Source organism: Hipposideros armiger, unplaced genomic scaffold (assembly GCF_001890085.2).
Source record: "Hipposideros armiger isolate ML-2016 unplaced genomic scaffold, ASM189008v1 scaffold_184, whole genome shotgun sequence".
NCBI classification, from domain to species: domain Eukaryota; kingdom Metazoa; phylum Chordata; class Mammalia; order Chiroptera; family Hipposideridae; genus Hipposideros; species Hipposideros armiger.
In genome coordinates this window covers 997,903-1,010,496 of record NW_017731534.1, presented here as the reverse complement: position 1 = coordinate 1,010,496, position 12,594 = coordinate 997,903, and the positions used below count along the sequence as shown (strand labels likewise).

The window sequence follows — 12,594 nt, the reverse complement described above, 5'->3', positions numbered from 1 at the left end:
ATAAATTGTAACATGCTAGATTGCACATGTTAACGAAGTAGTGTAATGTAATGGAACGAGGCTGACCTGGGTTGAACTCGTCTAAATTTGCCATTTAACTTTGCCATAACTCCCTAAATTTCAATTCAACTGAAAGGAAAGCACAGGGTCCTAATGGAACCAGCAAACAGAATAAAATCTGGGTATACACCAGAAAATTGCAATTTAATACTTAGCAAAACACACATCCCCTCTACATTTTACCCATTCTCTTTTGACATTCTAAGTTTTTCCTTGGATTAGTCAGAATCTTTTCCTGCCCTATTGGGGAAGAATTGTTCTCCTTTGACTGCAATTTGGCATTAAGCCAGGAAATTCATGGTTTCATATGTCATAAACTTGAGAATGCTGCTCACTGTTTCAGGCAAAGGCCTTTTTGTGAAAAGATATTTTTAAAATAAGAATAGTTACACTTCTCTTAATTGAAGTTCTCTTAGATACAATTATGTAATTAATGGGAGGATTCCTTCTGTGTGTTAGCTGCTAGGGTGTTCAGAGACAAATTTGTGACCTTCTCTCTAGGAAGTAGAGCATGGTATGCACTTTCCTTTTTTTTCTCCTATCATGATTCATCCCATTATTTTTATTTCTGAAAATAGAAATAACTTCACAATCCATTTAAGGGGTTTTGGGAATTAAATATCAAAGTGGTTAGCACAGTGCCTGGGTCATGTAAGGGGTTCAAAAATACTAACGTCACACCACAGGCTCCGGACTTGCAAATAACATGGGTTGATGTACTCGTGGTTGCATAATTGCCTGAAAAAATTCAGTGCATCCCAAATTCCCTTTGAGATAATGGAAATGACCAAAAATAAACAATCAAACAATCAAATATCAAAACTGGAATGAATAATGAAGTTACCTCAAATAGGGCAAAAGAAAGTGGATCATAAGCCTGAAGTTAATTTGGGGCCTCATCTGTCTGAATTGATTCAAACCTAACGTAGCTTAGTAATTTGCTTTTACTTCATCTAGAAGTGTACTATCAAACAAATTCACTTTCTATTTACAAATGACTTAAATGAATAAATTATTTTATATCTTTTCAATATATGAAATAATTTACAACAACTTTAATTTCTAAAATTTCTGAAGTAGTTAATAAGACCTTAAAATGTATCAGTGCTGTTGAAAGACTTCACCGATGAAAATGAGTAGAGCAGAAATTCAATAAAAGACAACCAACCAACAATTAACAGTTTGGGGTATGTAAGTAGTAACAGCAGATTACATAAATAAAAGCTCATCTTCTGTGTGGCTAAAGTACAGAAATTATGCCACTGTAGTTGTTGTGTTGTTGATTATAGCTCATTCTTAATTTGTTTCTAAACTCTTGAAAACCTACCCACATTACACAGGAAAATCTCACAGTTAACCAGTGCAAAAATTTTATTTCTCCTGTTTCCCCTTCTCCCCCACTTTACAAGATCTGAAATTTTACTTAATCCACAGCATTCTTTTTTTTTAATCATCTGTAATCAGACATGTGAAATGTGAGAGGAAAAAAAAAACACTAATCAATTTAAAATCTGAGCCCCTTCCCCATTTTTACAACAAGTTTAGAATAAGTCTACAGCATTCACTTACTTTAGCTGGTTCTGATACTGAGGCATACTTTTTTATTTGAGAATCAATGCCTAAAGACTTGGCTAATTGTACAGCGTTTAAATCATTGCTGATCAGTGTTCCAAGAGCCACAAGAAGTCTAAAAGTGGCTTCCAGGTCTTGCACGACTTCCAAGACTGTGCTAATTACTGACAAGCATTGAGCTTTCCCTTCAATGTTATGGTCTTTATGAAAATAAACCGAATAGTTCAGGGTCAGTGTAGCCAGAGCAATGTGGATATTCTTATTGCTCCCTGATTTCAGTTCTATTGCATGGGACATTAGTGATTCCCTCTGGGACATCATGAGCTTTTGTCCTGCCTGGCCAACAAAACAATTGCAAAAAGTCCTCAGGGCAAGCAGCTGGTTTGCTGGCTTTCCTTTAGGATTCAGAAGACTGATAAGATGACTGCTGAACTGATCCCCTTCCTTCTCACTGCAGAAGTTCTCATTCACACTGGGATGTTTAATGGAGAGCCGAAGAATATCAAGCGCAGGAAAGACAATATCTATGAAAAAGAAAAATGTATTAATGTTTATGAAGATGCAAAAAATTCCTATGGGGGCCGGCCGAGTGGCTCAGTTGGTTAAGAGCTCGCTCAAGAGTTTGAGCTCTGAGCAACAGCGGTTCGATTGCCGGCCCGAGCTGAGCAGCCGCTGAGCTGCCAACAGGTGGCAGGATGGCTCAGCTTAAAAAAAAAAAAAATTCCTATGATTATTACTCAATTTTTAAGGATTTTATTTCCTGTTACAAAATTAACACATGATCATTTAAGAAAATGTTAAAAATCATGTGCCTACTTTAAAATGTGTATATTTCTAAAATTTGTGTTAATTGATTTTTGATATTTATAGAGAATGGACTTACTGTTACAAGATCATATATGCTTTAAAAATAATGTAACTCTTATCAAACAGCCTGATACACAGTGAGTATTCAGTAAGTCCTTGGGGAATGAATGGGATGGGGACTGTGCTTTTAAAAATCCAAAAACAAGATCAAAGAGGAAGAGAGGAAGTTCTTCTAAGTCCAGTTGACAGGTGCTAATAGGATGCTTGCTTATAGGTTGGTGGAGAGCTTTACATTCAAGGGGTTGGGTAGACACCATCAGAATGAATGCACTAAGCAATCTTAGCATCACTAACGTGAGGAAATCACAAATTATGTGCCCTGTGATATAAAGGCAGTATGTAGCATCATTTATAAAGAATATTCACCTTAAAAAAACAATTGAACCAGAATCTAGTTATGTCTAGCAGGAACTATAGAGATAGAGGACCACATTAAGTGATCAGCCAAATCAACAATATGGGACAAATAATATTTTTCTCCAATAAATCAATAGTGCAAAAAAATAATAAGGGAGAGGATACTTTTAGAATTAAAAATTAAATGTGTGGTAACGAATGGAAACTAGACTTTTGGGGGTGAACACGCTATAGTGTATACAGACATCAAATTATAATATTATAAATCAATGTTACCTCAATAAAAAATAAATATTTAAAAATTTAAAAAATAAAAAGTGAATTTACTAAAAACAAAAATCCTTATAGCAAATATTTATAGCCTAGGTTGAACAGGTCACAAAGAGTTTCTTGGCTGGCTTGCATGGGATGCTCTGAAATAGTATACAACATGGTACATGTATGGAGCTCATTACATTACCTTCAGATCCTCATAAGGCATGGAACCAAAACAAGACTACGAATTACAGCAGTGTAGTGAATCCTTCTTGTGAAGGTTTTCACATTATGAATTACAACTACTCAGATTAACTTTTACTTAATTTAGAAACACCAGTAATATTGATAGAAATGAAAATACACACTTCCTGCTTTCTAGTTACATTTTAAAGTCTTTCTGTACCTTCAGGCCAGTTAATAGCTTTCCACAAAATCTGAAGTTGATGGGCTGTGGGTTTTTCTGAAGAACTATTACATATTAGAGACAGTATCTTTTCAAGAAGTATCAGGTCATCCTCAGTTAACTTCTTCTCTTCAGGTGCAGTTCCATTAAGTTCTTTCAGTTTACCTAGAAACCAAAACCAACCCTTCAAAATTCTCTAACTGTAATCAGCCAGGTAAAATACATAAATGCCACATTTTTCAATAGGAGTACTCTATCATACACTACGGGGAGTTAAGACTAATAATGGCAATTATCAAAGACCATAAAATAAGGCCTATGAATGTTTTTAAGCCAGACACAGTATAGAAAAAGGTTACTGTGATTTTTATTTTACCTGTTATTTTAAAAGATCTTCTGAAGTGTTCTGCTTTGAATACATTTTAAAGTATATCTGTAATCATTTTGAATGGTTTTCAAAGCAATATCATGTTATAGCCACTCACATATAAGTCAATCGTCTATTTTCTCAATGAAAAAATTTATAACAACTTTTAGCCAATTAATATCAACTTCTATGATTGTCAATGAAATAATAGAAAACTTAAATGTCTACTTATATTAAATTTATTGACTTAGTTCCATATGCACCTTTGATATCACATTATTTTAAACACATTTAATGGAAATATTGTCTTTTCCCACCATAAACACATTGCATGAAAAAATTAGTTTCAAACTCGTCACACATCTTCTGTATCAATATCCTTGTTATCACTCATGCTACTTTGAGTCATCCAATACTGATGCCTAAAAAATCTTTATCTCAAAGAATAAAAATGCCCAAATTCTCATCACAAAAGGTTTAAGAAGATAAATTGTCCAAATTTACAAATTTTATCAATCATAATTGGAAACTTGGACCTGTTTTACTATTCTTTGGTATTGAAAGTTTTAACAGAACATTGAAAAACAAAGTCTATTTACGAAATGCAAAAAGAGACCTCTTGTGCTCGCTACGGCAGCACTTATACTAAAATTGGAACGATATAGAGATTAGCATGGCCCCTGCGCAAGGATGACACGAAAATTCGTGAAGCGGTCCATATTTTTTTAATTAAAAAAAAAAAGAGACCTCTTATATTTATACAAGAGTTGAAAAATGTCAAGTTTTCTGTAAGTACACATATACTTCTTTATTGTTCAAAATAAAGCAATCAGGAAAACACATGAATGATTTTTATAAAGATAGTATAAAGGATAATTCTGACCAAAAGAAAAAACCTTATCTTATATTCAGGTATGTATGGTATCTCAAATCATCCCTCATAGTCTTTGTGGCAAAACAGAGCTAGTAGTATTCTTAGTCCAAAAAACAAACAAAAAACCCCATCCTGTCATTTTGGGAAAAACAAATTAACAGAAAAAGCAATCCAAGTCAACTGAGAAGTTTCATTTTTAATGGGAAATTTAATTAGCCTTTTATTATTTCTAAGGGCTATTAATTTTTTAAAGACAAGATTTTTATTTTTTAAATGCTTTACGTACTCATTCTTTTATTTATTTTGAAAACATTAGGAGCTTAGGGAACGGGGTTTACATTTTCACCCTTTGGTTTTCTTCTCATTAAAGTCATCAGAGCAGAAAGCAGTTACTGATATTTGCATAAGACTTCTTACAAAGTATTAAGGGCCCATTATCATATTGTGCAGTTGTGGTCCACACAGTTGTGTAATACCACAATAGAAGTCTCTATCATGGAAGCACCCAGTTCCCAGCTCATGTTAGGAGAAGAAATGGTCTTGAGTGCATGGCAAAGAGGCTGTGGATATGTGAGAAAACTAATTCAAATACACTTACCTAATATTTGTGTAGGGTTTGCTTGGTCAAAAGTGACAGCCTCTTTTTTAGGGAAATAAATATTCACTGTCTTAGGTGCAGCTGATCGGTAGGCACTGTTCCCTATTTACAGAATAGAACAGGATAAAAAACATAAGGAATGGTCAAAAATGAGATTTTTTTCCTAATAGTATTACTTTGTTTTCACAATTAAGATATTTAACTACTCAGTTTATGCAATAAAATCATAAGCAACCTCAGACAACAGAAAAAGAAAAATTATTTGTAAGTTTTTATACAGTTTATATTTGATGCAATAATAAATTTTCATTTTGGAATGGGAGTTTAAATGTAAAACAGACTTTCTATTTCCTATTTTCTACTTCCCTCACATTTTTAAGATTCATTCTAAATTATAAATTTTTAAAAGATCAAGAATACAAAACAAATATGATATTTTCCATTCTCATCTCCTCTGAGGCATATTCATCTCTTTCTTCTCATCTTTTATTGCTTATTCCAAATGATATAGTAGGCACTGTCATTTTCTATAATCATTTTCTATAATCATTTTCTACATCATTTTTATAAATCTCCCCCAAGCTGTAAGTTCTTGAAAGGCAAAGGTTTTAGCCTTTATACGTTTTTACTTCTTAAGTCCCTATTATAGTAACTGAAACTCAGTATTAGATGATAAAAAACTGGCACAGGATGAAAATTCATGCACAGTGAATAAAGCTACTTCAACTAAAATATAATTTATATCTAATTAACATCTTACACTGCAAATCTTAATTAATTTATACATTTTTGTTCCACTCTGAAATTAAGGTACTTTGCAAAAAGATGAATAAAACATTTTAATATTCTGAGTATATTAGAAATACGAGGGAGGAAGGTAAATAAAGATAAAGCAAGTAATGAGATAAGTGCACAAAATTAATTCTAATTGCTTATAAAGCATAAAATATTCATTGACATGATCAAAGATGAGCTATGCAGACACTGCCTGCATTTCTAGTTGTGGTAAGGAGAATACAAATCAAATATGGCCCAAACATTTAAGTACGATAGAAAGTTCTCTGAAGGAAAAATATAGGGTACAATGTGAGCTTATGATAGAGGAGGTGATCTAGCAAGAGGCATATGTGAGTGAAGGTTTCACTGAGTTTATTTAATAAATACTATATTTCAAAATTAAATTAAAAAGAAGAAAAAAACAACAACAATAAGTTGTGGTGTCAATGACAAAGCAAAGGGCCCTAGTATGATATTCCAAAAGAGAACAGCACGTACAAAACTCCTGAAGTAGAAAATAGCCTGGCATGCTCAAGAACCTGGCCTGGGTCAGTGCGGCTGGGCAGAAAAAAAGTAGAGGAATGTGATGCAATGCAAGAAGATACATTCAGTGGGAAGTCATGAAAGGGTTTTAATCAAGGGAGGGGCATAAGCAAGTTAGACTATAAGAAGCCCGCTAGCTGCAGTGTGGACCATGGAGAGACTATTTGGAGACTATTATTTCTTTAGTGTAGGTGAGAGATGACAATAGTCCAGTATATACACTAAACTGTTAAAGACTTCTGGAAATTGGGGAGAAGCACTGTTAACTTCAGACTCTTTTGTAAATACAACAGGCATAGCTAACAATTACTAAACACTCTATGAAAAATAATTTACACACATTTTGTAATTTAAAGTTCTTAGAAGCTCTAGGAGATAGATATTATCTCGACTTTACAAATGGGAAAAACACACAGAAACAGAATGACTTTCTCAAGGTCAAACAGATAAAGAGTAATGGAACTGAGACTTGAATCTAAGCATTCCTCACTCTGGAGTCCTTAATCTTAATTACTATGTTCAATACTGCCAGCCAATGTTACTTTCACAATGAAAAAATAGCTTACAAAAATCACATATCAAGGTAGTTCTTAAGTAGAATGGTGAGTTTATGGGTATGCATTTTATTATACTCAATAACGTATGTCACACATATTCTTTCGTATAATATATTAAGTAGGGGAAAATGTGTGCCAAGAGATCTATTAAACTTGAAAGAGTTGAACCACAAACTCAGTTCTGCTTCAGACTGGCAGCCAATACAGAGGAAAACATGCTTGCACATATTCAAGAATGATGAACAAGTAAGATATGTCAGACTCTAAGCTAGATACTAGGGATAAAAACAAAATTAGTGGCTCAGGAGACGGCCAAATATTCCAGGCCTAATTTAAAAAGCAAATTATTTTCAGAGTCTCCTTAAAGAGAAAAATGTGTAATTTAGTAACTAACGTTTTCAATACATTAAGAACAAACAAAGGAGAGACTGGAATAAACTCAGATTTTGTCAGGGTACTGAGGAAAACGGCAGCAGAGAATTGTTGAACAGCAGTTTTCAATCCTGGCTGCACACTGGAATCGCACTGGAAGATTATAAAACTACCCTTGCCAAGGCCCCAATTCAGAGCGATATTAGACCAAGTGAGCATCTCTTGGGATGAGTCTGAAGTGCTTTTTAAAAGCTCCCCGTGTGACTCTAATGTACAGTGAGGACAACTCCGAGAACACTCTAAAAGTCAGGTCAAGAATTTTGATCTTTGTTTACCGTATAAAAAGTTCTCCAGCAAGAAAAAGACACCTATTTTCTTTTTAAGCTGAGCCATCCTGCCATCTGTTGGCAGCTCAGCGGCTGCTCAGCTCGGGCCGGCAATCTAACCGCTGTTGCTCAGAGCTCAAACTCTTGAGCAAGCTCTTAACCAACTGAACGACTCGGCCGGCCCTAAGACACCTATTTTCTTAATCTTTCATTAAACAGAAGTTTCAATGAACTTTAAAAATCTTACAAAAAACACCCAAAAAAAACAACCAAAGAAATGAAAAGCATATACCTGTAAATGGGTCTACTCCAGCTATGGTAGTTCCCATACTCGCAGACCCTGGCACATAACGACCACCACCTAAAATGCAATAATACTCCAAGTAAGCAAAGGTAAGTACAAATTATAAAGCTTAAACAGCCACTTCTCTAACAGAATAACTTATATTCATTATTAATCATACTTTGGAATGGCACCTTTATATGTAATAAATAGACTGTAAATTTAATACAGAAAAATGCTAAGAATAGGGCCTGCATGTAGTTAGTGCCCAATAAATGTTAGCCAGAACAGTAATTCTCAAGTTATAAATGAACATTAGATGCTTTATATATTACAATTATAGAGGTTTAATGATTACAAAAGTATTAGTGGATTGAAGAAAGAAATTAAAACATTTCCATAATGAAATGTGAACACTATTCTATTAAAATAGAGAAATAGGATTAATCTGGCACATAAAACAAACAGAAGAGACTAGGTAATAGTTACATATGCTATGACAATAGCCCAGTCTCACATGTGAGACTTGTGGCTGTCTCACTGAAAGTAGGGGAAAAAAAAAAAAAAGAGGGAACATGAAAACATATGTACAGAAAGAATCAAAAGAATTTGGAAAAGTTCAAAGTCCTAGATCAGACTTTATGGGAAGATGAGCTATTGTTCTAGCCCCTCCAAGTATATTATCGAGGAGTTGATATAACCCATGTAACAGATATAGAAAAAAAAACCAAAATGAAAAAAAAAAAACAAAACCCCACAGATGTAAACAGGATTGATTAAAATAATGAAGAACACAGAATAAGGGCGTTTACTGAGTTTTTACTATATGCCAACCAGCATGCTAAGCATATTATATGCATAAACTCCTTTAAGTATTAATTAGATACCATTATTATTTGTAATACTTTATTATAGGAAAGCTGAATAACTTGCCTAAGGTATTATGGGCAGAGTGTAGTCCTACACTTCTATAAACGTGGTTCTCTGACATTTAGAGTCACCTGTTCAGTATGTAGGTTCCTAGGATCTACCCATAATAACGTGGTGGGCTTCCAAAGTGGCTTCACTTTCCAGCTACCCAATGGCAAACCACACCCAAGATCACTGAATCAGAATCTACGGGTGAGATATCAGGGCATGAGTATTTTTAACCTTACCAACCTAGTGGGTCAGAATCTCTGGGGAGGACCTTGTGACAAGTAATTTAAACAAGCATCCCAGATGATTCTAATTAACATTAGAAGTTTGAGAACCACATAAAAATGGAAAAGAAAAAAGAGTTAAGATGGACCTTAAATTGTAAGCCAGATGGGCAAACCTTTTGGCCCCAGAGCTACTGGTAAAGTTGGGGAACAACAGCAACAATAGTAATAGCTAACACATACTGAGGGCTTAGATATATTCTAGGCATTTTGCTGAACACTTTACACATACATGATTTAATTTTCATAATATTTCAATGTGGTAGGTGCTGTTATCTATTTTTTTATAACAGTGAAGTTCAATTACCCTAGTAATTCCGTAATTCCCCTGGACATTCAGTGAGCTAATTTGCGTATCTCTGCAAGCATTACATTTTCTGAGTTACTGACATTGGGCCACAGTGAGACATGCTCCAGTTATGATGGAGTTCTCTGGATTTTGTTGGTGTTGTTTGAAGGTTGGTATGTTCTTTCTGTTCCAAAAAAGATCTGCCAGTGAGATTCGGGAACTCGGATGTTTTAAGTTTCAAGGCATTACAATGCTTGAATATGCTGATAGAAAAAACCATTCTCTTATCTACTCTTCAGACCATACTACCTTTTCAAATTGCATTATGTCACCAAAGACTTCCTAACACCAATTGTGCCATAACAACATGTAGCTTGATAGTTGGTGATTGTAGTACACTAGTTATCAATGCACAGGGTGCAGGTATTTGCATGTATTCCTTCAGAGGAGAAAGGAAGCTCACTGAGAACAATTCACTACTTCACGACACGGCCCCACAGGTATGTGTTGGTCCAATCTATGATTTAGACAGGGCTGTATGTTGGCAAGACCAATGGATACCAGAAAAGCTATGAATCGCTTCCCAAATTTGATATATTGTCCAGGAGCTCTGGCTGAAGATCCAACAACAGCATCATAAAATACATCAAAACTATTCTGAAAACAGAGACTTCTTCAGCTGCATTACAGTCCCTGTCTGGCCATTTTTTTCCAGTAGTGTTGATGCTGAGGTCTGCATACCTTGGTAAATAAAGTCACTTTGAAGAGACACACCAACACTCTCAGGGCATCATGGAGGCAATTAATAACTTAGATTAGGAAGACTAATCCTGTGTGGCTGCTGGACTGTCTCCTTCCACACTAAGGCAAATGTCCCTGGGCACACACATCATGACTGCACTGTTCCATCCAGTATCAGGGACTCACATGGCTCCTTTGCTCATGATCGGTAGCATCTCGCCAGTGACGGCACTCATGCTGTGTCTTGGTTGGTGGGATCCCCTATTATCTAATTTCACAGATAAAAAAAATAGGCTCAGACAGGTTAAGTAACTTGCCAGCTGCTCACAGCAAGTAAGTGGTACAGCCAAATTCTGAACCAAGGCCTGTCTGGCTCTAAAACCTATGCTCTTAATGACTCTCCTTGCAGGAAGGACTACGGGAGAAATCAGTGAGCTATAATAATATGCTATTTAAAAGTCATGAGGGAAGTCACAAAAGTACTCCAGGAAAAAGCAAAAATTAGACGTTCAAGAAAAGGAGATCAAAAAAATAATAACAATAATAATAATAAAGAAAGAAAAGAAAAGGTGATCCATTAAAATTGGGACATATAGATAAGGGAATTATCAGTCATTGGATGATATCTCCAAAATGTAAAGCCATATAATGTAAAATGCTATATATACATTTAGTGACGACACATTAATCAGAGCTGCACCTCACCTGTAAAAGGATCTGCTGCAGGCAGTGCGTTAGAAGACCCCAACGAAGAGCCTGGAACATATCGACCACCACCTGTGCAGGCAAACAAAGGAGAAGCTGAAGTATACCAAAAACCTGGATTTCATAAACAGCATAATGCTTATATGAGATTAAGCTTGAAGAAAAACAGGAGAGCAAGGCTGTCACATGAGAGAATAATAGAAATTATAGTCAAAAGTCTTATACTACTAGTTGGAAAGACTAGTAAGAAACTAAAATTTCAGTGATTCTCCAAGTTTTGTTAACTTTAAGACTTTATTATACCTTAGCCTTTGCATTTAAATATTAAAATAACTAGGAATTCAAATATAAAGAGAAACTGCAGGTGGTCTCTGACCTAAATAATACGTATATACAATCAGTTCCTGCTCCTATACAAATTCACTAGAATTCCTGCTGTTGTGGATACTATCAAAACCACAGGCATCAAATGTTAATCTTTTAGAGAACCCCTGAGTTCATTAATTCATGTGACAAACAGTGCATTCAGTGCTGGGGATCCAGCAGAGAACATGATGACTTATATCCACTGAAGCTTATAACCTACTGGAGAAGAGAACTACAAACAAAGGGGATGAGTGCTACAAAGGAAACAGATTTCGCACCTCTAAGGAAATAATCAGAGGCATCTACAAAAAGATATATGTAACGATTCTTCTAAAGTTAAAATTTCAGAAATGCCCAATAGTTGTTAGATTTCCAGATGGAGCCAGTCCCACAAAATAGCTTACACAATACTGCGATCATGTGTTCACTCTTTTGCACTGTAGAATGAAATTCCACCAACAGAAATATCCTAGTAACAAAAATATTTTTATCCCCGTTTTGGTCAAGTGCAACTATTGAGAAGGTTACATCATTTATAATTCAGTATTGAGTCAGTCTGATAATTCTGTTTAAGTCAACATGCAGATGAGATAAGCTTTATTACGGTAATTGGCAATGAAATTTTGAACTAGAAAGAAGACATAATTTGGGAGCATGAAGTATCTGTCAGGGAAGAAGGAAAAAAAGACCTATTTAAGGACTTAAGACAGGAAGAGGGTATGGGATCCTTGTAAAACAAGAGAGCACTGGCATGCGAAAAATGGAGTCAAACTAATGACAGGAAAACATTAATAATACAGTACCAATTTCAAAATTTTATTTAGAGCTTGCTCTCCACCTAAGAAGAGAGGAAGGATTTTATTTCCCCTGTACCATGGCTTCAGTTCCCAGGACCTGGGACTCAGGCCAATACTACTATAGGATTATAATTTATGGGCTGGCATGAAAACATAATCTCATTTTACAACGTTTCGGACACTGTATTCTATGTTCAAACAACTGACGTAAAATGAGGACTCGGAATACAAATCACCCACAGTTCAGTCCTAGATTTGATGCACAACTAACCAATTTAGC

General features: G+C 35.1%; 1 protein-coding gene across 1 annotated transcript in view; it reads right to left on the bottom strand.

Annotated features, from left to right (window-relative positions):
- Positions 1-1,413: 1,413 nt before the first annotated feature.
- Positions 1,414-12,594, bottom strand: part of PLAA (phospholipase A2 activating protein) — a 48,275-nt gene continuing 37,094 nt past the window's right edge. Inside the window, exons 6-10 of the mRNA XM_019652666.1 lie at positions 11,152-11,265; positions 8,224-8,292; positions 5,357-5,458; positions 3,518-3,682; positions 1,414-2,156 (exon numbers count right to left, since the gene is read on the bottom strand). Coding sequence (XP_019508211.1) covers positions 1,591-2,156; positions 3,518-3,682; positions 5,357-5,458; positions 8,224-8,292; positions 11,152-11,265 — 1,016 coding nt within the window. The 3' untranslated portion in view covers positions 1,414-1,590. The remainder of the gene's footprint in view (positions 2,157-3,517; positions 3,683-5,356; positions 5,459-8,223; positions 8,293-11,151; positions 11,266-12,594) is intronic.